This window comes from Oreochromis aureus, linkage group 7, assembly GCF_013358895.1.
Source record: "Oreochromis aureus strain Israel breed Guangdong linkage group 7, ZZ_aureus, whole genome shotgun sequence".
NCBI lineage: Eukaryota > Metazoa > Chordata > Actinopteri > Cichliformes > Cichlidae > Oreochromis > Oreochromis aureus.
In genome coordinates, this window is record NC_052948.1 from 62,786,097 (window position 1) to 62,811,850 (window position 25,754).

Consider the following 25,754-nt stretch of genomic DNA (forward strand, 5'->3'; position numbering starts at 1 on the left):
CTGAAATCTTGTTTTTAATCCAATTAACTAAAATGTCATTATATCCATAATAAAATGAAACATATGACTAGGAATACCAAATGGATTTATTACTGATTAATGAAGATGATAATCGTTATTAAATGACAACATTCAGAGGAAACATTTCTGAAACGGATCATGGAGAAATACAAATGGCAGAAAAAAAACTGAGATTCCTGAGAAAGCCTGCGTGTGCAGATCAAGCCATCACTATAAGCACTGATGCTGTGGTGAGACGACACCGTGCAGTGTGTTTTTCACCTTAACTTTGTATGTTTTAAAGATGTTACATATGTCTCACCACAACAGAACCGCAGAGGTCTAATACGAGGTAAAAATCAGGAACCACTTACGTGAGGTTTCAACTGTTTTAACTAAACTCTAAAAGCACAAAATTCAGACTTTTAACTTTTAACTCCAACAGGAAAAAGAGAGCGCTGTTCCTTTAGAATTACAGGTTTGTTTTAGGAATTACTTTCAGATGTTATTCATTCATGTGAAGGCCTTCCCAAAAATATTTCAGAGCTGCTCTCCTCTTATCATCAACCTTAGTGCAGTGTGAGCTCCTCCAACAGCTGCTGCCTGTTCATTGGTCAGATTTAGCACCAGAGGATATTTTAGACCAGGCTTAACTACGCTCTAATATCAGTTTGACGGCACTGCAAAAATATAAGACTTGGGCTAAAATTACACAAGGTTAGACTGTTGTTAACTAAGCTCGGGAAAATTCAGTGAGTTGTGCACACAGGCAGCTGGTTTTGTTTGTCCGTGTGAGTGAATCTATCCTCAACCTAAGAATTAGCAGAAGCTCGGATACACAAAGAAGCTAAAAGATTTCAGCTCTGCTGTATGTATTGAGACTTTACGCCACAGAAGCTTCCAACAGCTCTTTGCTTATCTCTATTTTTGTGTCTGCTGGGTAAACACTGCTGAGAAGGTATTCCGTAAACCGGTTGGCCATTTTTGTTCTTTAAAAAGCCTCCATTTACCCAGAATTCTTTGTACGGTAGTACCCCTTAAGACAGTCAGTGACTAAATTTAGACATGTACCAAACTTGTGATCATTTGGTTTGACTCAGCCACAGTCGAGGTCTGTATTGGTGAAACTGAGCCCTGGTCTCTGTGAAACCTGAAAGCAGAGCAGTGAATCGCTCCCTGCCTCTCAGGGACGTTGGTTTTATACCTAATCGTGTTACTCATTAACCTTATTAGTTATGAGATACAGCAGTTAATTTTTTAAGCATTGCAACATTTTTCCGTTCTTTTGTTGCTCTTTTCGCAAATTTTTAAAGCGATTTTTCTCAGTGTTCAAATAAACACATTTGCAATTTTATTTTGCACAGTATTTTTTTTCCTTATCTCTCTCTTTACATAAAGCAGTTATAACACTGGTTTGGTCAATAATACCTAACGTGAAGTCTGCCACTGTTAGCTGAAGACACCGGGCTGTGTGTTATGATCAGACAGCTCATTGGAATATCTGAAGAAGATGGATGTTGGAAAGACAGTGAGAAGAGAGGGAAAGGACAGAAGGAAGGAAGCCTCTCAGTCTGTTGCACGTTAAAGATTGAGGCAGAGCGTATTGTATTTCATGGGGGACTAGCGCTGATGTGGAGATACGGCTGCTTTTGTTTTAATTTGTAACCCAATGCTGGAGCCGTCTGAGCTGTAAGTACTGCTAATTTGCTTCAGACTAATTCATCACGGCCACGGCTTTGGAATTCACCATGATAGGGCAATGGGGAGAGCTCACTAGCGCGCAAGTGGAAATAACACACACACACACACACACACACACTCACGTATTTTATATATACAAATACACAAAGAGCAAAAGAAAATGGAAAACACACACACACACACACACATGCTCATTCTTTAAAGATCTAAAATATTAAGTAATTAAAGAGTGTGATGCACTCTCTTCTCTTCTTATTTCAGAATTAATAACACTTGGATAAAAATTCAGCCTCTCCCCGATGGAGTTTCCTCTCCAACCACAACAATGTCAACAAGCTAGCACAAAAGAAACATGATAATAGAATATTTGTTTTGGAGTTATTGATTGAACGTTAACGTCATAGATGTTGTGAAATGTCACATGCAATTTCCATTTATTTTCATATCTGATGTCTGACCAGATAAATCATCCCAGTGAGACGTGGCAGCTTTTCCACCCTCATGATGACTCACACTAGGGGCAATTCTCAAAACTATTCTCTACCTTACTTCTTTGTAATCCTGTAAGCATGTAAGCCAGCTGCATGGAGGACACTGTAGAGCTGAAGACCAACCAAGACCCGATTGTTTGATGTGTGTCATTAATACCTTCCCAGGAGGGCATGTGGGGGCAGTTCCAGGTTTGTAGTAGCAAAGCTAGCAGATGTGAAGCACGTTCAGTTATGATTAGTTATGCTGTGTTTTTGGTTTTGTTATGTTTCGTAGTGTAAAAAGAGGTCAACTGGCCAGCCTCCAGATGTGAACACAGGAAACCTGAAGGAGTGAAGAAAAATATTTTTGTTTAGGGGCACATCCCACATCTGTAGTCTCATTGGGATTCAGGAAACACTGCGGGAGCTACAGTAGCATGCAAACGCCTGCACGGGCTGTGTTAAAACTCCAAGATTACTTGGAAATCTATCAGTCACTCGGCCTGCTTGTCCTTGGTATGCTCACAGCTGAATTTAAAGGAGATAGAGATCAATTGCTGTCCTGCAGATGCTGCTAGTTTTGCTTGGACAAAGCTAAAGTAGAGGATTCGGCTCATGGAAGTAAATCACAACGTCACCTAATACCAGCGACGCTAACAGATAATCTGCTGTGTCAAACTGCAACAAGGAGAACACGCTACTTTACACACCTTACAGTCACACACACACACACACAGTTTCACATGAGATAATGAGAGTCAGCGAGGCAGAGGGCCAGATCACACTTTGTGTGTGTGTGTGTGTGTGTGTGTGTGTGTGTGTGTGTGTGTAATTAACCAGGCCAGTAGAGAATGCAGATGCCAGAGATGTGAGAGTGAGTTAAGGAGAACGGAGAGGCCACCGGATGTTATCAAAGCCCTTTTCACTTCTCTTGGGCTGAAGCCGATCACAATGACTCAAACGGCCAACGTTCGCCTCTGGAACATGTGGACCAACAAAGAGTCAACCTTCTCAAGTTTTCAGAGCAGCCAAACACTATTATCTATCAAAGGTGGATAATGAAAATAGCACAAATATAAGAATCTTAGAAACAGCCATTGTTTCATGGCTGCATCACCTCCTGTGATGGCAAAATCGATACGTTTCCTTTTAAACGCCAACAAATCATCAATGTGTTCTCATCCTGGGCACTGACTTCTGTTATTTTGGGTCTCATTGTTACCAACAAGGTAACTTTTGGTTCTACATTAGGAGGTGAAATAGTTGGTGGAGGATTTAAGCTTCGCCTCCTTTTATCTGTTTGTTTTTGGCTTTTAACGTTTGCTTTCTGGTTTAACTGGTTTACTAGGTTAGCAAAGCAAGGGCCTTCAGACCAGTAAGTTTGAATGCTGAAACACGAGTTGGCATTGACACAACCTTGCAGCTAACTGAGACACAGTCCATATGTAGCCTAGAACATGGAAATGTTTCCTATTTACAGAAAGAGCCCAGAATAGAAGGCGAGGGTTTTGAATAATGATGCGTGTAAACATGCTGTGTCTGTAAAGGGAAATAAAAAAGAAGAGAACTCAGAGAGGATCCATTGTTTCACGAAAGCAGCACGATCAAATGAAGATCAGGAGATCCACACGGATGTCGGTGTATCGAGTGCAAAAACTCCCTGCCGTCTTTCTTCTTTCTTTCCCGTCACCTAAACTATCCACGCAGCCCTCCATCTATCAGTGGGATGTCAGGCCTCCGCGACAGAGCTCCATCTTGGTTGAGAGCGCTGCCTTAAGCCCCATCAGCCGGAGGAGAGTCTTTGAGCTGCAGTCTAAGCCCCTCGCCCGGACCCTGGTCCCTTCATGAATATTAACCAGCCCCGAGCCCGGCTTTAATCTGCCTGATCCCCGCACTGCTGCCGCCGCGACGATAGCGAATCTAATTATTTGGTCTGATATTAACCCCCCCGCACACCATTCCCACCCCCAACACTGTGTCTTCACTACAGCTTCTGTAACATTCATGTGTGTCAGTGCAAGCACACACTGACTGAGCTCTCCAACCACTTTTTTTTTATTGCCAAAGTCATTTCACATATAACATCCATTCACACACCTCTCTCTCTCTCACTCTCACCCAACCCCCCCGCCACCTCCAGCGCAGCCTGCGACGCCCTCTCCTTATCAGGTCCAAAAACGCCCTCCTCCTATGCTGATAAAACTTGAATGCAAATGATGCCGGGCTGATTTCATTTCTTCATTTTCTTCCTCCACTCCCTCATTCAGTATCAGAATGGCTCCTTGCTCAACCTCTCTCTCTCTCTATCTCTCTGCAGACCCAAACACCACCGACGATGATGATAATGATGAACATCATCATCATCATGGTAACAGCAACTTTCCCAGAACTATCCCCAACACCTGACCCCATGTCACATCGCCTCGTGGACTATGTGGATGTCAATTAAAGCAGAAGAAAAAAGAGCCGCCCTCGTATCGGCACCTCCACCAGCACCCTGAGATGAGCAGATTAAGATTTCTCTGCGCAGCTGTCAACTGCCACAGTTTTACTGCTACCACTGGGGAATAAGTATGTTTGTATATGCAAATAACCTCTGGTACATCAAGCACATCTATGTCTCAATGCTGGATACTGTTTCACGTCATCTAATATAGTTTACATTGCTGTAAAACAGACGGAACGTGATGGCCGGATGGTTATTAAATGTAAAACAAGTCAATAATGCATGATGGTGCACGCTTAGACACAGATCCGTGTTCTTACAAGAACCCAGATTACCCAGATAATTCCACACTAAAACGGCTTTTTTATATAAAAACTTCAACAAAGGTGGAAAAATTTCTTTGTTTTATTAAGTGTAGAAAACAAAACATTAAAAAAATGGACCTTTTGTAGTATTTATGACAGTCTGTTGAGTCACACTAAGGTAAAAAAGAGATGAGAAAAAAAGATTTGTAAGTGGATTGTTTGACTTTTTCCACTTACAGCGACTCGATCGCAAGTCGTCACGACAACCAACTGGTCACCCAGAGTCAAGTCAAGTGGCTTTTTTGTCATTCCAACCATGTGCAGTGGTACAGTGCACAGTAAAATATGACAGCGTTCCTCCAAGACCCTGGTGCTACAAATGACATATAAGAAACAATCAACACAGGACTACAGAAAGTGCAAGTGTGCAAAAACAGCATAAATTGCAAAAAACCCAAAACACAACGACAGAGCAGAACGATACAGACACAACAGTGCAATAGAAAAGTGCAACAATGACAGTGGGTTGTGCAAAAGACTGAGCATTGTGCAAAAAGTAACTTTTTGTATATGAAGGTTTGCGTGTGTGTGTGTGTGTGTGTGTGTGTGTGTGTATGAGATTGTGCAGACAAGTGCTATATAATGGGATTATACTATCATTATAATGCACAGATCACCCAGTGGGAGGCAACCTGTCCCCAAGCAATCGCAGGGTGACTCAGACTAACCGCAAACACTCAGATCGACTGGAAGATTCACAAATAACTGCCGTCTCATCCATAAACACAGACTGTTTCACTTCTATGGGGTTCTGGCTGCGCTCAGAATGTAAGTAGCTAATGGGAATTTCCTGTGAATGTAGATGGCAACAGATCTGCTACCTGATGGCATTAGATTTGTATTTTCACCAATTTATAAGTTAATTACTGGATTTTCAGTGCATGTAGTCACCAGCTTGACCTCATTTAACGGCAAACTGATAGCAGAGTCCATATTATTGCTGTTTTACCACCGTCTGGACACAACAAACTCTCCACCTTCAAAGCAACCAGCCAAAGGCAACAGGATCGCAAGTTTATTCCACAAGGTTCCAATAATTTTGTTATGTTTTTCCCTTGTGCAACTTAGATTTTTGGCATAGAGGGTATGTCAAACAGCTATGTTATATAGAAATTAGTTATAACAGTTATTTTATGGAAACCAGTGCCGTGAAATACACTTCCTGTTGTATTTATTTGCCCCTTACAGCCAATCAGAAGAACTTGGCTAGAGCTAAAACAGCTTGTTTAAGAAACAGAATGAAATGAGCGGTTACAAAAACCCCCACTGAAGTGTGAATCATGCAAAAGTCCTATAGTAGAGCTCAAGAATAAAGGACATGGACCTGGGAATGAGCAGAAATGATCCTGTGTAATCATCGGCACTAGGCTTCTCACATGTGCACAGTAACTCCTTTTCAGACACTAGATATCACTGTAAAGTATGACTTTCTTTGGGTTTTGGAGTGTTCAAGCGTAGCGGGCATATTAGAGGCCTTTGAGCAGATCACAACATACTCGAAAAAAGCTGCAAAATCCTCTCCTACATTAAATGCTTCAAACAGTTTGTGGGAATTTAATACGCTGCTCTGCTCCTTTCCTGACCTTTTCAACCACGGCCGTTCATTCACTCCCCTCACAGAATCATTCATTCAATCATCCCAATTCACTCTCTTCCTCCCTTCTCCACTTTCACTGTCTGTCCTGCACCGCCTCCTTCCTTTTATGCACCTCTTTCTTTCTTAATCTCCGATTCTTTTTCCTCTCCTCTCCCTCTCATTCCTATACTTCCGTCCGTCCGTCCATCTGCCTGCCCCTCCTTCCACCGTCCTATCTCGCCCTCTTTTCTCAGTCCGTCTCTCGTTCTATCTCTCGGCCACAGGAAATAGTTTCTTTCGCAATCCAGAGAGTTGGAGGGGTGTACTCACTGTCCCAAACAAAGAGGTCACTGTGTGAATCCTCCAAAAATACAAAGAAGAAAAGGAAGGCAGATAAAAATCAGAAACCTACTCTCATCCGCCTCTCGCATACAAACACACATGCACACACTTTACCTCCGCTGTACTCGAGCAAAGCATTTCCCTAACATTCAACAGAGACACAAGATACTTTTTTTTCTTTTTAATGCTGTATTCTGCACACACAGGATAAATGCTGTCAGTACAGTATACAGCCAAGGCTAGGTGGCAGACTGAAAGCTTATTCCCTTTAGCAGGGGTGCTCCTGCACAGCCGCATGTATCGTCGCACACCTCAGAGAAGAAAAGGAATGAGGAAAAAATAGAGGGAGTCTGGTTTGATGAGCTGCATGCAAATGACATGTAAAAATATAAAACTGCGATACTTAAAACGGGGGCTGAGATAAGAGATTTGAAAATGAGGCACTCTTGGAAAGCGGGCTCCTGAACTGCAGGAGATGAGGCTCGGAGATAGACAGGATAGAGGTTTTCCCTCTCCTCTTCTCTTCTCTCCTCTCCTACACCACCACCACCTCCTCCTCCTCCTTTTTCCGTCCTCCTCCACCCTGCAAAAGCTGGTGCAGATGACAGCGAGATGCAGATACCAGCCAGTCACTGCCACTGAGTGATGAACACATCCTCCCTCCTTTTCGTTTAACCCTCGTCTTCCACGGTTTTCTCACCTCTCTTCCACTTCTCTCATATTTCTCTTTGTCCCTAATGTTTTGTTTCCCTCCTTTCTGTTCGGCCATCCTTTGTTCCTTCTCTCTGGGCCAACTCTATCAGTATCGGTCCATTTTATCTTTTTTGAGGGAATTTTTTCCTCTCTCCTGGGGTGATAGACTCTTCTGTCAGAGCCAGACTGACAATCAGACAGCTACTGTCACGATGTGGGGAAATCATATGACAGGTGAGGGTAAATGTAGCCAATACTGAGCACGCTGATTCAGTCAGATGGATGCTGGTTCCCCTTAATGCCATGATGGTCAACATTTTGAGCCATAACGTCTATCACTCAAGGGTTTTACCCCCCCCTTTAAAAGCTCTAGTTGTTGACGTATTTAAAGCCACAGTATAATGTCAGCTAGTTCAGGACCACTGTAGTCAGAAGAGCAGGAATGTATATCTAGAGTTGTGAAACCTTCTCGTCATTTCACACATTACTCACAACAGATAATATTAAGTAAGATGCAGCATTAAAAGGAGAAAGTGGGAGGTGGGTTGCAGAGTGGCTTGCAGTACCTCAAATATTATATACCTAGTATATTATATGATATATGAGAATTGCCAATTGGATGTGTAGAAGAATATCAGCTCATCTGCAGGAATTGCACCTGAGCTTAACTTCGTCGCCTGGCTGAACTGACGCTATGCTCGACTTAGAGCATGCTTAGCTGTTTGCGCTGCGATGCATTTTCCAGTGGAAGGATTACTTCTAGAGGGACTCAGTCAGACGTGACAGAATGAATTAGGGAATAGGGAATATCTGGGCAACCACACTGATCTCAAGCGGGGATTAGCACTACCTTTGAGAAGGCACAGATACGTGTGTTGTTAAGTTTGTTGTGTTTTCTGTTTGACGTTCAGTCACTACTTGCAGTCCTTACCAAAAAGAAATTAGCTGAATACAAAGCTAAGCAAGAACCTGTTTAACTTGTGATAGAAGCTATGACAGTCTGAGAGTAGTAGCTACTGCTAGCTAAAAGTTTTGTGGTTGATAAGATCCGCCATTGATATTCAGTATTTGAAATGGTTGTTTGTGGGAAAGCTAACATAACGTGGACGAAGCCAGCAGCAAAGGGTCACCATGCTAGCAGCTTTTCTTTGTATGATTGCAATAGTTTTTGATTACACTGGCCAAGATACCAGTCAGAGGTCCCATGGCAACCTCTGGTCTCTAGGGAGCGACCGCTTAGTGAGTTGTTACTGTAGGTTGTTGACTGTTACTGGGTGAAAGTGCATGCAAAGATAGTGCAACCTTGTAATTGCTTTGGTTGCTAGCACTTTGTCTGCAAAGTTTGTCCTTGCAAACTACAGAAAACTTCGGCAATCTGTTACCAACCAAAGTAATCGTAAAGAGGCTTTGGATTTAGCACCGCATTCTGCCAACAATGTGCAGCAACCACTTACTAAATGGTCGGGGAAAAAAACTTTTTTCCATCTCGGCAGTAGCTGCTGCACAGGTCGCCATGTAGCCATTTAGGCCTGTGTGACCAGCTGCTGCTGTTGTTGGTTCATTCAACTGCAAAGAGAGGGCACTGCAATACTTTAAAATCCAACAAAACAACACCAAGGTGAAGTGATTCGGCCGTGACCACTACTGGCGATCTTTTGGCTCTGCCATCGTGGCCTCCGCCCACACCTCCTTCAACGGTGTCCTTAAACTGGAGTTGGAGGATGAAGGAGAAATAAATGAAATGGCAACCATGCACTTTTAGCAATGTAAACAAGGGTTTTGCCAAATGATATTCAAACACACGCTTCCCATCCATGATATTGCTCAGCTAGCTACTACAAGCCACGAGCCAACAAAGATAAGCGTGCTTTCATATCACATTTGACTTCATTTTTGTGTATGCCTCAGGGTGCGGGATGAGTTATCACAAATATTTAAACATTTTACTGCAAGATAGTACAGGGATTCGATATATGAATACTTTAAAATGCCGGTAAAGAGACTTTAACGTTTGAAAAAAATATTTTTTTCTTGTGTCTTTAATGCTAAATATTATTGTTGTTGCACTCTGCCTTCGTTTTAGGAATGCCACTTGTGTCTCACGTTCTTCTGGGGGGCATCACAGAAGGTGTCTCAACACTCACCGTAATCATCGATTTGTCATCTTCTGAAGGAGCACCATTTTAATTAACATTCTAATTTGATGGGCGGAGGAGAGAAAGAAACACAGAGGCTGAGAAACACTGTTGATGAGTCCAGATAAACTGCAAAAGATCAGAATCAGGATGTAAACAAACCGATTCAGAGTCAACACACATACACAAAAAAAAGAAAAACGAAAAATGAGGAGAAAACTGCTTGAGAGAGAGTAAGGAGGAGACGGTGATCACCTTCACTCGTCCTTCTCGGGGAGTGAGGGAAAGAAGAAGTGGAGAGGAGAGTAGATGAGGTAGAGGGGAAGAGAGATAGAGAGTGAGAAGAGACTACCCAAAAAGTGTTTGAAAAGCCGTGGGTGGCGCGCCTTATCGCCCCAGTTCTCCTGGAGAGATTATTGGGGGATTAGTGCGAACGCTTGTTTCTAAAACATGATGAAAAGACGTTCGGCGCGTGATAACGCTTTGAACTCCCCTACTCTACTCCTTCTAGGATCGTGCCTTGGGGCTGCCTTTCCACGAAAGACAAGATTGGGGTGGGGTGAGCTGTTGGGTGCTGTTGAAGGGGGGGCGAACAATAGGAACGATGTAAGTGGAGTTTTTCCTGTGGTGCAGTCTTCTCCTAGGACATCTGTCCTTTTGGAAGATGCAACAGATGCAGTAAACTCTGCTCGCTCTTTAACATCATCGCTTCATCCTTCATCTGAGCTAAAATTTTCACAAGTCCTACAACTTCTATCCAATCGCACACAACCGCACTATCAGTTAATTAAAGCAGGATCCAATCAGAAGAAGCGGAGATATAATATCAGATCTGTTATGTGCGATCCAATCAGAAAAGCAGCAGTGGCGTGCTCACTCCTGGGTTGCCATGGGAGGCTCGCCGAGGAGGACCTGGTTGTTCACTCAACCAAAAACTGTGAGGAATCAGCAGCCAGCTGATCAGTTGATCAGTAAACATTATTATACCCTGTTCTAAAGTCCAACAGCCATATCAGCCAGAATATATTTAAATAGATAAATGGTTTTACGCCTCTTTCTCAAGAGATGCAAATGGCAGAATTTCCATATGACACAGGCCAGTTAACACGCTGCTAATCTAATGAAGGAGATCTGTTGGAGGGAGAACGAGGACTGGATCTCATCTGCCTCTCTCGCTCGCTCTCTCTGCCCCACCCTGATTTCTCAGAACTCACACCCACCCATAAAACAACACGCAGCTAAGGAACCATCAAAGGTGCAGTTTGACAAGGAAAAATATCTCTGATGTTTCTGTACGTGTTTCTGCACATCCAAACCGCTTCCCAGTGTTGTTGTGTCACTGGGTAGACCTGGTATTGAAATCTTAGCTTATGGGCCCAGGTTAGTTGAGGGAAGTTAATTGAGAAAGACGAAGAAGGCCAATACTGCAAGGTGTGGGGCTGAGAATGGACCGTGCCAATCTTACCAAGAAATGAAGTGAAAGCATGTCCAAATGCCAGTACAGTGCAGTGGGGAGGGTTGTGTCAGGAAGGGCATCGATATCTGAGCCAAACGAAAGGCAGATCAGCCAAAGAAGAAGAAATAGAGTACCTTCCTCAGGTCTGATTCAATAAGGTGTTGCACCAGAGCAAACTGGGTTTGAAAAAAAAAGTACTGTCAGTATTTACAAAGAGAGAGCGGTGAGCAGACTCAGTTGCAATATGAGGAAAAGTATATTTAAGCGTACAAACTGACTTACTAATGTTTGCGACACACAACTGAACTGTGCTGATATTTAATGGTGAAAAGAAAAGCACGTCTTATTTTTTAGTTATTTATTTTTGTACTTGATACTGAAAGAAACTGACTGCCCCTGCATTTAGAAAATGGCACAACTTTTGTAAATCGCCCTAAAGAGGGGATCTCACACACGTCATTTTGCCCCGTTTATTTAATCCGGCATTACATGTTGTGAAAAGTGTTGCTTTTGTTTGGTGTTTTATCATAAAAATATTATTTTAATCTTATTCAGAAATCACTAGGACGCATTAGAGAATGGAGGAATATGGAAAACTTTGGTCCCTTTATATTATCTGGGAATAAATTACACTGAAAGTCAAAGGCCTACTGTAAGAATAAAACAACACAATATTAAACAGTCTTCAAATTTATGTTAATCACCACTTTTTTTTTGGCTAGTTAATTAGAAATGCAAACAATATCCAATAAACCTGTAACACATCCAATGTGATCTCCGTTATTGATGAAGCGTCCTTGTTTGTTTTGAAACAAAAATACTTCATCTATGGCAACAGCGATGATAACGTGACGATTAGTTGAAGCTAATGAGAAAATACTTCAAAAGCTGACATTTGAGATGATGTGGAGGTGGATTAGTGCACATGACACAGGGAACTAGTTTATCTTGGAAGGAAACATCAACATCAAACACTTATGTGAGTGGTATACAGTGCAACCCACATAACCTTTATGAGGGAAGGCACTATTTAAAGAACAATATTTTTCTTTCAAAACTGACATTTTGGTCTCAAAATACTCAAAATATCTCAAAACACTGACATATGTCATGCTAGAGATTCCAACTGTTTTCTATAGATTTGACAGAGACATCCTAACTATTAAGAGGCTGTAGGCTAACCCAGATTCATTATTAGTTAGTATGCACTTTCAGACCCAAACTCACATCTAAAACGCTGATGTTGACCAGCAGATCGGGGTGAAAAGATACATTTAAATGATAAAAGCCATGAAAACTGTGCATTTTTTAATTCATGAATTCAAATACAAGCTATGTGAAGTGAGTTTATCCTTAGCATTGGACGTGTTTTAGGCTCACACTTTGGCAGAGCAGAAGAAGATGAGCAGATTTCTCCTCTCCAACACACTAAGGAGGATAGCCCTGACCCCTGCTGACCCAGGAGGGAGGGAGGCGGGGAAGGATTGAGGGTTGGGCGGGAGGAGGGGGATGGAGTGACAGGGGGAGAAACACAGGAGGAATGTGAGATTACGGCCACTATCTCCAGCAGATACCGAAGGTCCGTCTCCTCACTCCTTTAGTCCACAGATAGGAAGGGGGGGGACAGAAAATGAGGAAGAAGAGGGAGAAAATGAGTTTTTAAGAGTCAGGATGAGATGCTTTCCATATGAATGCCAAGACCTCAGAAGAACAGAAAAAGACTTTACAGTTTAGAGGAGGAATAGGACAGTATGGGCAGCGGAAGGGGAGGGGAGGAACAAAAGGTGATGGGTGAGCGTGTATGTGAGAGTGTTAGAGTGCACACACACACACACACACACACACACACACACACACACACACACACACACACACAGACATCTATCTGTACACTCAGAACCACACTGATAATAAACGAAATCTTAGAAATGAGAGCCTATCAAGCGGGAATCAATCACTGGGGTTTGTTGTCCAGGAGGATGGCGCCATGTGGAGATAAAAGACAGGCGGACGTCTGGGGAGGGCAGGGAGGAGAGGAGGAGAAGAGGGGAGAGGATGGAAGAGGATAGGACTCTGATGGAGAAAGGCCAGGATGTGTGGTATAAACTCCATCTAAATTTGAACGGGAGTCTTTTTTTGTGGACTGATGAGAAACTGGTTTGGATGCAGATGCGCACCGATTAAAACGGGCTAATCTGATGCCTTTAAAAGCTGAGAGAAAACTGAAGATCAAGCCACAAAAATCAATCAATCAGTACAAGAATTTTGGGCAGGGAATGGCTGCGTGTGAACAACCCCGTGTGTGTGAGGCTTAGTGTTCGTATGAGAGTGCGCTCCATGCCAGGAAGCCTCTCCCAGCATCAGTATCATATGATTAAGATGGACTTGCGCATGATGCACAAACCCATCCTCTGATAGGGCTCCATCCGGTCCCACACACTGTTCCCAAGGAACACACACACACATAAATACATTGCACGCATGGCTGTTTTCATTTCCAACCACTGTCATACACATGATAAGATTTGTACTCATTGTCTGCAACCATCTGACCTCTGACCTGACCAGTGGAAATCGTTTCAGTCAGGTTTCTCTTTAGTGTTTCACTTCACCCTGGTTTGCCCTCAGCTCTGTGTTACAGTGCAGACGTGGTATAGAACAGCATGCTGGAACTCTTTTTGTAAATCCAATAATCACTTAGGCAGATGGTGTCAGAGTTCTATAACAACATATTGCAACCAAAAGGCAAATTATTTCTATTAATTTAAAAGAAAATTAGATTTGAGCTTTGGCTGAGAAATAATGTTTATTTATTTGGACAACTCAACTTTTAAAAAGAAAGATTTATTACAGTAGCTGAATACAGTTTGATGCCCAAGCTGGTGGTGGTTGAAGTTTAAATAAGCCGCCAAAGTGGGAAGGTGTGAACACGACATGAGGAAAGGGAAGCCTGACTGATCTAGCTTGCAGGCTTGGCTCCATTATTAACATTGCTGGAATAACGAGCCTGTAAAACATCAACTCTGCTGCATGACATCAGCAAAATTGGCACTGAACGAGAATAAGGCTAGGCTGCTTGCTGCCACCACAGATGTCCTGGGACCAGCAAAACAATCACAAACTAGTTGACTAAGACTGCTTTCATTGAGGTTAACTATATGAGGACAGCCCACACTAATCGTAGTTACGTGTTACTGTAGCCACAATAAAGTTGCAATAGATTTGGAGAGCCTTCAGCAACCCCGAGAACTCAGGACTGGACTGAACGAGAACTTTTTTCATTTATCTGACTGGACAAAAATCCTTTACATTAACCCAGTAGCTGACAGCGTATGAGGTCTTCACCCTACTGGATAAAATGCTCCAATACTGGACCTGCTCCTGCTTAGTTATTAACCTGCCTGCATGTGTACAGCAATCTCCTACTTTAGTGTCCAACGATGCTCAAAACAAAGTTCCTTGTAATAAACTAGATGGTAGACTGTGGTAGCAACCATTGGAGAAATTCAACCTGCTTAATGTGAGTTCTCACATCAACTTGAAAGGTGCTTTAGAGCCACGGAAAACACAATATTCATTATTTTAGCAGGAAAACATAGTCTGGTAGATTTATTGTATCCAAACATAACAAAGTCATAAAGAAAATCATGTCTATTGTTTGAACTTTTAAATGATCAATCCTCTGTTGGTCTCTGAGCCGTCCACACTACACAAAGTTTACTCGTGCCTTCATGTTGCAGAGACGGCGGTTAAGCCAACACTTTGCTAAGCCAGTGCAAACACAGTAAAATACACAGGAATAGTTACCATAGACATAATTCTATATTTAAATCTTAAACAGCTCCATGCTGGAAATCCAGCACAGTGCCGGAGAACTTTGAGCACCGGTAACCACACTGGAGCTCTTACCTCGGTCTCCGGCTCATCTGTGCTGCTCTGTGATTGGACAATTCCTGGGTAGGGGCCCCATACTGTGTCTGGAGAGAGGTCTCTTACTGTCACCACACTGCTGTCGCCACCTTCATCACTTAGCTCTAGGTCATCTGTGAAGCAGGTGGGAAACAGAGGAGAAAATAACATTAAATAAGCCCAGAGTGGTTTAAATATTCATGTGCCGAAGAGATCATGAAGAGGTCTCTTCATCGGGAGCATAATGTAGAAACCTTGAACTCACCATTCAAAAGCTTAGTTTTGTGATTTGTGGCTAAAATCTAAACCTGCGGGTTCAAACTGAGCCACAGCGCAGGCAGTATGGGTGGCTCAAAAGACAAAAAACTTGATCAGCATGTGGCTTGAACTTGACCTGAACCCTCAGAGGAGCTCAGCCCAAACAGAAAATACTGTCAGCAGCTCAACAGCAGGGGGAGTTTGATACAAGCAGAGCACTTTCTGTCCTGGTCGGTTCAAACAGGGGAAACTTCTTGTGTACTTCCTCAAAGTGAAAAGATAAGTGCAGAAGGATGGCAGTGACAGCTGTGGTCTGAGCCCGCTGCAGCCCAGATAGAGGCAGATAGCCGGCAGGCATGGAGGACTGAGCCATCTATTTAAAAACTTAGAGACAGCTCGGACTGTGAGAGTCTGTCGTTTAGAGGAGTCTCTGCACATCTGAGGATAAATGAACAAGACTGCAAGTGAGTGCTGTAACGGGAACTCTGACTAGGTGGGATTAACAGCAGCTGCTGCAGTTACACAAGGAGCCCTGGGGTCTGCTTATTGAGGAGTTCTCTTGTTATAACCGTCCACCTACTCCTCTGATCAAAATACATACAAAATCTGCCTGCCCTCCGCTCCAGCTCCCCCTCAGCTCAACCAAGAGCTGTTTCGGGGGGAGGCAGGGGGTCGGCCTAAAGTGGCGGGCCTGATAAGAGTGTTTGTCTAACACTCTCCATGTCAAAACACTCATCTATCTTCTCTGTATCTATCCCCACCAGAGAACAACGGACAGACGCTGATAAAATGGCTTTCCCACAGCCGGTTGGGGGTGGGTGAGTGGGTGAAGGAGGTGATGGTGGTGGGTTTGGGGTTATGGAGGGGGAGGGAAAAAAAGCAGGAAGAAGTGCGGTTTGGAGAAAGAAAAAAAAGTAGACGTTAATTCAATGAAATGAGTTCTTACAAGCCAAAGAGCGGTTGGAGATATTGTTTTTGCTGTCAAAGAGAGTTTTGCGGCAAAGGCGCACAGGAAGTGGTGTTTTTCTCTTAACTCAGAGCTCAGAGTTGCAATTAAACTCAGCCCAGTTTGACGAATAACACACAGGTGCTATACTGAGAACATTCGATAATAACTGATGGTATCAGTTTTATCAACCTCAGGTTGTGCACTCAGAAAACACACCACAACCAGCCGTGCTTTCTCGTTCTTCTGCCCCTGTGAACACAAGAGTATGATACTGATGCCCGATGCCAGACGCAACAGGAGCTGGCCTGCCCTGCTGTGCTCGGGTCAGGTTGGGCTGAATTTTTTATTATGTGACTCGGGTTCATTTTTTTAATCTCTTAACATCCACCAGGTTACCGGTGACCTGCTTAGGTTCAGATGCAGGGTTAGGTTCACACCTACCCCTTTATATAGAATTTGTTCATATTTTGGCATCCAGACAACATTAAAAAAAAAAAAAAAAAAAGCATATTCAACATGTGACTAAACTGCAGCTTAACTCTAGTTCTAACTGATTAACTGCGGTTAAATAGAGCTTAAAATTTGGGCTACATGCACCAAACCCTGGTTCGACCAGAGGCATTGTTGGAGGCAGAATGGGTGAAGGTCAGGAGGGGACTTTCACAAATATCCCGTAGTCCCACTGCAGATTAAATTTAAGGATAAAATGGTTAAACAAATAAAGGCTGCAGTTAGCCGATGCCTAACACATCCCTTAACTCTGGGGACAGATTGGCCGACCTTTAGGGCAGTGTGTAGGGATGTGCTCATGACCTTTAGCAGCGTGTAGTGCCTGCACTGCACGTGGTGACGCAGGGTCGTTTGATGCTGTCTCTGGGGACAAGGAGATGGCAGGGACTTCTTGTAAGCCCCTTCCGGCTCCAGTGGTTCACTCCACAGGAGACCCCACTACAGCGGGATGACACCCTAGGAAGAGGGACACACACCCAGTTGTTGTTGCCTGAAAGCTGCCAGGAAATTATTTTCCAGGCAGCTCATTACAACCCCATGGTAGGGCTTGTGGGACATGAAAAACTCTGGAGCGATTCATGGCCCGATTTTATGGAGTGTCAGCTGGTTAACCAGTCGCCGATTCCAAAAAAGCTTTTGCGCCTGTTACCATTAATGAATGTCCCATTTGAGCACATTGGCATGGACCTCATTGGGCCATTTTACCAGAGTACACTCGGTTTGTATTAGCTCTGATGGATAATGCAACACAATATCCCGAAGCAATGCCGCTGTATACCATTTCTGCAAAGAGTGTGGCGTAGGCAGTATTTCAGGTCAGCTCCCAAGTTGACATCCCAAAAGAAATACTGACTGACCAGGGCACATAGTTTATGTCTCACACACCAAAAGAGCTGTACAAATTACTGGGCATTAACTCTGTTTGGACCAGCATCTACCATCCTCAGACTGACAGGCTGGTGGAGCGGATGAATCAGACTTTAAAGTCCACGATTCAGAAGTTCATGCATGAGGATGAACTCAACTGGGATCGCTGGTTAGACCCTCTGTTGTTTCCAGTGTGGGAGGTGCCCCAGGCCACTTTCCAGCCCCTCATGGCCAGTTGCTGCGTCCACACCCTGCAAATGCTGCTGCCTACGTGGATGATATTATCATCCACACTAACACTTGGGCGGAGCATATGCAGCAGTTGGCCGTGGTCCTGGAGTCCCTGAGGTAGGCTGGGCTCACGCCCAACCCAAAGAAGTGTGCAGTTGGACGGAGGAAGGTCCAATATTTCGGGTACCACTTGGGAGGTAGGCAGGCGCACCCACAGGTGGAGAAAACAACAGCCATCATTTTTTTCCCACACCCCAATACAAAAAGGGAAGAGGTGGGTGTGGCTGATTACTACCGCCGGTTCATGCCTGGTTTTGCAGAGCTGACCAGCGCCTTGAGTGATCTCTCCTGAAAGGGTGCCCCAGATCTGGTCCAGTGGACGGAACAGTGCCAGGTGACGTGAAGTAGGATCTCTGTGGGGAACTGCTGCACCACACACCTAACTTTTCCCTCCCTTTTATCCTGCAGATGGATGCCTCGAACAGGGGGCTTGGGGCGGTTTTGTCCTAGCAGTTAAGGGGGTTGATCGCCCTGTTGTGTAAATCAGCCGGAAGCTGTCACAGAGACCAGATACAGAACGGTCTTCGCTATTACCTACTGGGCTTGGCCGCATGGCTCTCCAGCCTCAGTCAGGCGGTGGAGGTATGTGGCAGAGGTGTGGTCTGCAGCTCCACTGCAGAGGAGGGGTGGTGCAGCGGGCTCGAGGGGGAGGCTGGCATGGCAGCTGGAAGCAATTCAGTAATTACACTCTCCTATTTCAGTGATGCTGAGACCTGGAGGAAGGGAGGACAGGTGGAGACAGCTGGAAAGCTGTCAGGACGACGGACTTAAGAGACTGAGAAATGCACATTTAAATAAAAACACTGTCACAAGCATGCTGGGTGTCTTGAGTCTTTACTGGGGTCACACACACATATATATCTTGAAGAGTCTGAAGCTACAAAGTATAGCTGGTCTGGACTTGAGACACAGGACAGGTGTCAGATTCTGTTTGGATTTCCCAGTTTGAAATCTGATGCTGAGCCAAAAATGAGCCCTCAGTCTGTCCTCCTGGCAGCAGAGTCTGAAGTCCAGTAATCTCCTATCACCCAGTGGGGCCTCAGTTTGGCCACTTTGACCTCTTCCTTATCTCACCACTCCATCAATGTCCAGCCACCCTTCGAGCCATTGGTCAATCCCAACCACATGGAACCCTTATCAGGCTGACCAGCTCTGCTGACCCTCATTGTGAAACGTCATGTGGATTTGACCTTAGTAAGCCAACGCAGATATTAACTTATAAACAAGGCCAACACAAGCATCACATTGTCAGGTATTCAGCCTCAACATGTTCCAACATTTCCTTTCATGTTAGCTTTGGATGTTGTGGCGGGGTCGAGGTTAAACTAACTGTCTAAATGGTTTATAGGATCTGCATGATTGATGTGCAGAGATAAATCAAATACACTGCCTCACAAGTAGCAGACTCACAAAAGTCCCAATAAATATGACACTTTGCAGGGCTCTAGAGTGCGACCAATTTGGTCGCAAATGCGACCAAATTTTTCAATGGTGCGACTAAAAAAAAATATTTGGTCACAGTGGTGCGGGTAACAAAAAAAAAAAAAAATCTCTGCAACTCTCCGTGTGGTCAACAACACACACACACATTATGCCCCTATCGTGGACTAAACCAATCAGAGATAGTCAGGGGCGGGACCTCTCTGACTGGCCGTGGTCCAGTTGAAAGTGCAGGTGGATAGAGGGAGGTGAGTAGCTTGAATAAAGCGATATCGATACATTAAATCCTGAATTGACTTTTAAATATAACCGTGTTTTGCCAGAAACGCCAGATTCTCAGATTAAAGCTCACAAAACTATTTCAACAACCACCAAACAGCAAATGAGAGCAGGCACACGGATTCCACACAAAGACGTAAACACAGAGCGCATCAGAATCAGCTTTGTCTTTCTCGGCTTTCTCACCCCACGGCCCGAACACGGACACGCTGTCGGAGCTCAGCGATTCTGATGCGTCGGGTCCGCGCTGTGTTTCCGTCTTTTTGCGCTGATTCTGAGCTGCAGGTTTTGTCTCTCCAACCAAAATTCGCCGAGCCAGCAGCAAAAGAAGCAGCAAACTACGCTTCACATTTGATCAATGTCGTCATGAATGCCCTCTGACTTTTGCTGTTTTGCTTCCACCACGATAAAAATCACACTTCATGCACAGCTCTCTCTCTCTCTCTCTCTCTCTCTCTGTACTTCAAGAACAGTTTCCCGTCTCAAATCTCTGTTTTCTGCATTATTTATTCGCTTATTTCCCACCAGTCCACCGTTGTTTACAGCGCTGTCGGCCGCTGTCTTTTTCTTTTCTTTTTTTCACTTAAATGACCTCGGACAAGAAAGCCTCATTTTTGCTGTTCAATACTGAAGAAATTTAAACTTTTTAAAATTATGCAAAATTGCAGAATATTGCAGAATATTTTTAAGGTTATCTCCTATAAAAAGCCAGGCCAGGAAAATCTCCTTCATGTTTTTCTGTGTTTTATTCTCAGTTACTTTCACACAAAGGCATCTGCTGTGATGTTCACAATTCTGATGAAGTCTCACATGTATCAGTGCTGATAAATGATCAGAATTATAATATTTCTGACTGTCTGAGGCTAAATTGAATCGAATCAGGACTTTGAGAACAGGAATCGAATGGATTATAGAAATCAGTGATGATACCCAGCCCTAGTGAGCAGCCTAGGCCTGACAGAAGTGGATGTAGCTGTGGGTAATAAGAGAAGATGAACTAGAACTATTGATAACTTTTTTGTTAAGTTAAGGACTGATCCGTCTGAAATTCATAGCCAGCTGTGACACGGTGCCATCAATCTTTGAATGCTGAAAAAGCAGCAGTGTATCCAGAAAACACATTATATGCTGCAATAAATGCACTGCCCAAGTGTCCCCTCTCCCCACTGCCTTTCAGCAGCAGGCAGCAGCAAACAGGTCATCAGAGGAGCCAAGATGATGATTAAGTTTAACATTTTCTACAATATTGACAAAGCAATTTAAGCACAAGTTTGTTAGTTAATCATTTAGAAATCAATATTGTCTGTATGGACTGCAATTTCCCCCCCAAAAAAGTGCACATGTAAAACTGTGTTAAGCGATGCGGTTGAAAAATTTCAGTGCGCCTAACTTTTGTGCCCATGGCAAAAAGTTAGTCTAGAGCCCTGCTTTGTTTTTTATGCTTTGGCTTACTGTGAAGTCACGTTGATCACACGATGAGGGGACCCCACTGGCATGTACATTGTTAAATTATGTGATTCTGCCTGCCACCGGGTGCATGCTCTTCAAAGAAAATGAAAGTTCAGTTGCACAACCAAAAGAGGAAGAGGGTGAGACTTTAGTTTTCTGCAGCAGCTGTCAGTAGGTGCCCCCGGGTAACTGAAAGAGTGGATGGTGGAGAAAATGGAGAAAGTGTGGAAACTCCACCCAGTAAAAGAAAAAGAGAATTGTTTTAAAGATCCAAATAAGTGAGAGCAGGGGGTCTACTGAGCCAACAGCAAGCTAACCAACTGTTGTTCTGTTTGCTATCAAACATTAAGATCAATGACATAATGGCATGATCAGAAATGGTGGACAAAGGTGAAGTTTACATAAGATAAAAAGAAAAAAAAGGACTTACTCCTCTCACAAAAAGTGCAGTATGGTCAAGTAGGAAAAAGGGAGGCAGACCTCAACATGCCAAGCTCACTAAACCTGCAGAGCTTATCGCCAAATGGAGGTTAACATAGCAGACTGGGAGTTTGTTCACAGGAAGGATAGCTCACTGGTCAGTCAGTAAAAAGTGTTCAATTTAATTCTAGGAAAATGTGGGTGTGTACCCTTTTCTGTGCATGGACATGCATGAGACCATGCTACTGCAAAAAAATAAAACTCAGTTCTGTGTGAAATAGTGGAAAGAAATCTGTGTTTGACCTTTTTAAATAAGAGTGAGGGTGTATTGATTGTGGCTGGCGTAAATCTTTGACTTTGCATAGTTCTCCTGTTTGTTACATTATCATCTAACCTCACAGCATTTTGCTGTTTAATGGCAGCAAAAGGTGCAAAAGGCTTGTTGGTTCATTGCTGGCACATGCTAGTTGTAGTAGCACATTAAGTCTTACCAGGCAGTGGTAATTACAGCTTTTTAAAATTGATTTAAAAGATTTCCTACTGGAAAATCTTCCAACTGGGTATCTTTCACAGGTAAAAGCCTCAGTTCTGTGTTATTACCAGCATACAAGTTTACATTAATGGAAACCAAGTGAATGTAACTTGTTAACTATAGTTAGCATCAGTGATGACACTGTTTAAAAAAACACTGCCTTTTCATTTGAGAGACAGTCATATCGGTTCACTCCACTAATGAGTGCTTCTCACTAATCCCAACAGGTTAGCTGTCTTCACTGGGGTAACATGAGGCCTCCTACAATCCTAATCCCTGTTAATTACACTTCCTGCCCACCACAGACCTGAATAATAACCCACCGCTCCTTATCAATATGGCAGCACTGGCTGCTATTACACTTTCTGCTCTGCATGATACTACCCCACATTGTAGTCCACACACACACACACACACACACACACACACACACACACACACACACACACACACACACACTTTTTGTTGGATGACCCATTCCAAAAAACACAGGCCTGGATGGGCTCGTTATCAATATCAACCAGCTTCTCAGTATCCATGCTGCCCCACTCATTTAGCTCTGACACACACACACACACACACACACACACACACACACACACACACACACACACACACACACACACACACACACACACACACACACACACACACACACACACACACACACACACACACAGAATACACACAGGTACACACATCCAGCATGCACACACCAATACAGCCCCTGTCACCAGCTACCCACACAAAGGCTTATCAATACGGACGCTTCAGCAGCCACTGGGGCGTCCAGACCTCTTTGACGAGCCAACACAATAAAACAATCAGTCCGTCATTAATGAAATGACTAACGCAATTAACCGATGAGTGAGGGGAGGGAGAGGACGCACAGAATAATGGTGAGACAGCGAGCCAAGCTGAAGGTGGCAGGCAGCCGTTAGAAGAGAGCAGGACAGTTTTGATTATGTCGTTACAGGATTTATGGATCAGTGCTGCTTTTCGTGTCGTCCCGACAGTTTAATCAGCGTGTTGTCGATGGAAATTACACAAATCAGCGTTATTACAGTTTACAGATTTGCTAATGAGTTTGATATTGATGTATGTACAATATAAAGATGATTAAACCCATAAAAGACGGCACCATCTATTGTTGACTTCATTGATGTTCTGAATGAAAGGTGAAAAAGCCAGTTGGTCAATAAATGAGAGGATTCCCCCCATCCTCATCACTCTCACAGAAGGCACTCTTCCATCTCTGGAGTCAGCACATATATGTTAATAAGGCAGAAACATTCAAAGATTTCAGTCTCGGGCCATAATGCCCGAGGCAGCAGCTGAGACTGTATATCACATATCGTTAAAGATTTAGCGGTGATTAATTTGGGAGTGGTGGAAAGTTTATGGCTGCCTTGATGAAGTTATTGGTTGGACATGCTTTAGTCTGCAAAGGTCAGTGAATGTAACACTGACTCATGGCTTTATATTGAGCTCATCTTTCATGTTTTAAAGAGATAAAGCTTAAAACGGTGTCACATACCACACAAACACTAAACATTTGAAGGAAAAAAACCCAAACAAATCTCCAGTGATTGTGAATCCATCAAGTCTTTAATGTTGCTCGTTCATTTTATTACTTTTTTTTGTAAGATTCATTTGCTGGGAAAAAAGTACGAGGGACAAACGTGTTATTCTATGCTCAGCTGGTTAGATTAATTGTTGATACATCTTCAGGTATATTCAGCTTGGAAGGAAAATTAATTAAACCTGCAGGTGGGCTGTTATCTTAAATGATATGTCATATTATTATTAAATGCTTACTTAGTGGAAACTGTCCACAACTTTGGGAAGGATCCAAAACAGTACTCTTACCCAAAGATGGGGAAGCAGATTTTGCTGGCTCCAAGGCATCAGAGTTTAATAAGATACTTCAGAAGTTTGTTTCCAGTCTGTTCATGTCTTTCCTGTTTTGGAAACAATAACTTGATCAAAATTGGCTTTAAGTTGTATCATAGGCCCAAACTGAAGAAATGCTGGTTTCACGCTGAGTTTTTATACCGTTGAATCTTTACAATGTCACCGACGGGGGGGGGGGTATGGTATATATGGTAATAGCTATGGCTGTTTAAATACTCTGTTGATGAAGGGCAGCCAATCAGAAGGAAGTGTTCCTAAATGGCTAAGAGCTAAAACAGGTTTTTTGGGACAGAAGACAGTGTGAGGGGCTGAACTGGCCCTAGGATACTACAAAGAGGAATCATTGTGAACCGTTAATCATGCTAAGCTACCAAGGAAAAAAATTACAACAGCTAACAACTCCTCTGGTTCAAGGGAAGCCTGTATTCACCTTTCTAGTTTATTCTGTTACTTTTATATGTTATCATTTTACATAATGGAAAACTGATTTTAAAAAAAAGAAAAAGCAAAGCAGATATGTTGAAAAACCAGAGGGTGAATTTTTCTTTTATGCCTAAAACCCACATGAGAGCACTGTACCTGCTCATCCGAGGGACCGAGTATCCTCAACAAACAGCCTGCCCTTACTGGATATCAGTGAAGAATAAGTGGTGAAAAGAGAAAGGTGTAACCCTACACTGATGTTCTTCTCTATCCGGCCTAATTGATTTTTAAAAAGACTATTGTTGATATCAAATGAGCACATCGCACCGGAGCCATTGATTTTTTGACACCATACAACAGGAAATCTTTATCTGCGTGCTGCTCCGACCCCGCACTAATAGGTGGGGTTTAACCTCTGCTGAATGACAAATCCCAACACCTCCCCTTCCTTACACTGTTCTCGCTTCGGTCCTTATGGGAAACACACAGCAAATACTTCAGTTTGGTTAGTATTAGAAAAAAGAATGGGGCCTGTGCTCCGTGTTTACACAAAGTGTTAAATCATTACTTTGTCTGCCAAGTCTGCAGGTTGAAAACACTACAGAATGCATTTCAAGTCCCCAGAGAGCCATGTGCTGGACCACCAACCTGAAGAACTGACTGCAGACTGCAGAAAGTAATACATACTGCACATGCAGAGACAGCTGACTATCAACTATTATATAGCACTAAACCTGAGTACAATCTAAACATAAATGTTTTAAAAAGCACTATGTTAGTTCAAGCAGGCTCAGCTGATTCTGTTCTACATACCCAGTTGGCAAATCTCAAAGAAAGCTTTATTTAAGCTACTTGAGCCTGCCTCCAATCCTACGTCACTGCAAGCCACTTTGCACCCCGGCTCCTCCTTTCATGCTGTGTCAGTCCTAAACAATGTCATATCTGTATATCATAGTCATATCAGTCTTGCCTTTATCTACGTAAATGGGTGGAGAAGCCAGAGAACACCCAATATAAATTATTAGCTGACAGAAATGGCAATCTTTGTTTGACTGAAGCTTTTTATCTGTAAAAAGTTATATATGTATGCAAGGGAAACGTGGTATTTCCCCTCACCAAATAGTGTGTATTGGCTATGAAACAGTGGTAAAAAATTACCCCTAAACATATTGTATTGCATCAGATAGTGGTGTTTTTCAGATATAAGCCAGTTAGGCTTATATCTGAAAAGGTGAGTGATGGGATCTTCCATGATTACGTCTTCTACAAAGAGTGGGCCGTTCTGAACGAATGACGTCAGTATGCATCAAATCACATCCTACATATGGT

The 25,754-nt window shown here is 43.2% G+C and overlaps 1 protein-coding gene across 2 annotated transcripts in view; it reads right to left on the reverse strand.

The window, feature by feature from the left end:
• The window catches only part of zfpm1 (zinc finger protein, FOG family member 1), a 107,488-nt gene that overhangs the window by 13,091 nt on the left and 68,643 nt on the right, over nt 1-25,754 (reverse strand). For both annotated transcript variants that reach the window (XM_039614456.1, XM_039614457.1), the window contains one exon: nt 15,094-15,227. In XM_039614456.1, coding sequence (XP_039470390.1) covers nt 15,094-15,227 — 134 coding nt within the window. The remainder of the gene's footprint in view (nt 1-15,093; nt 15,228-25,754) is intronic.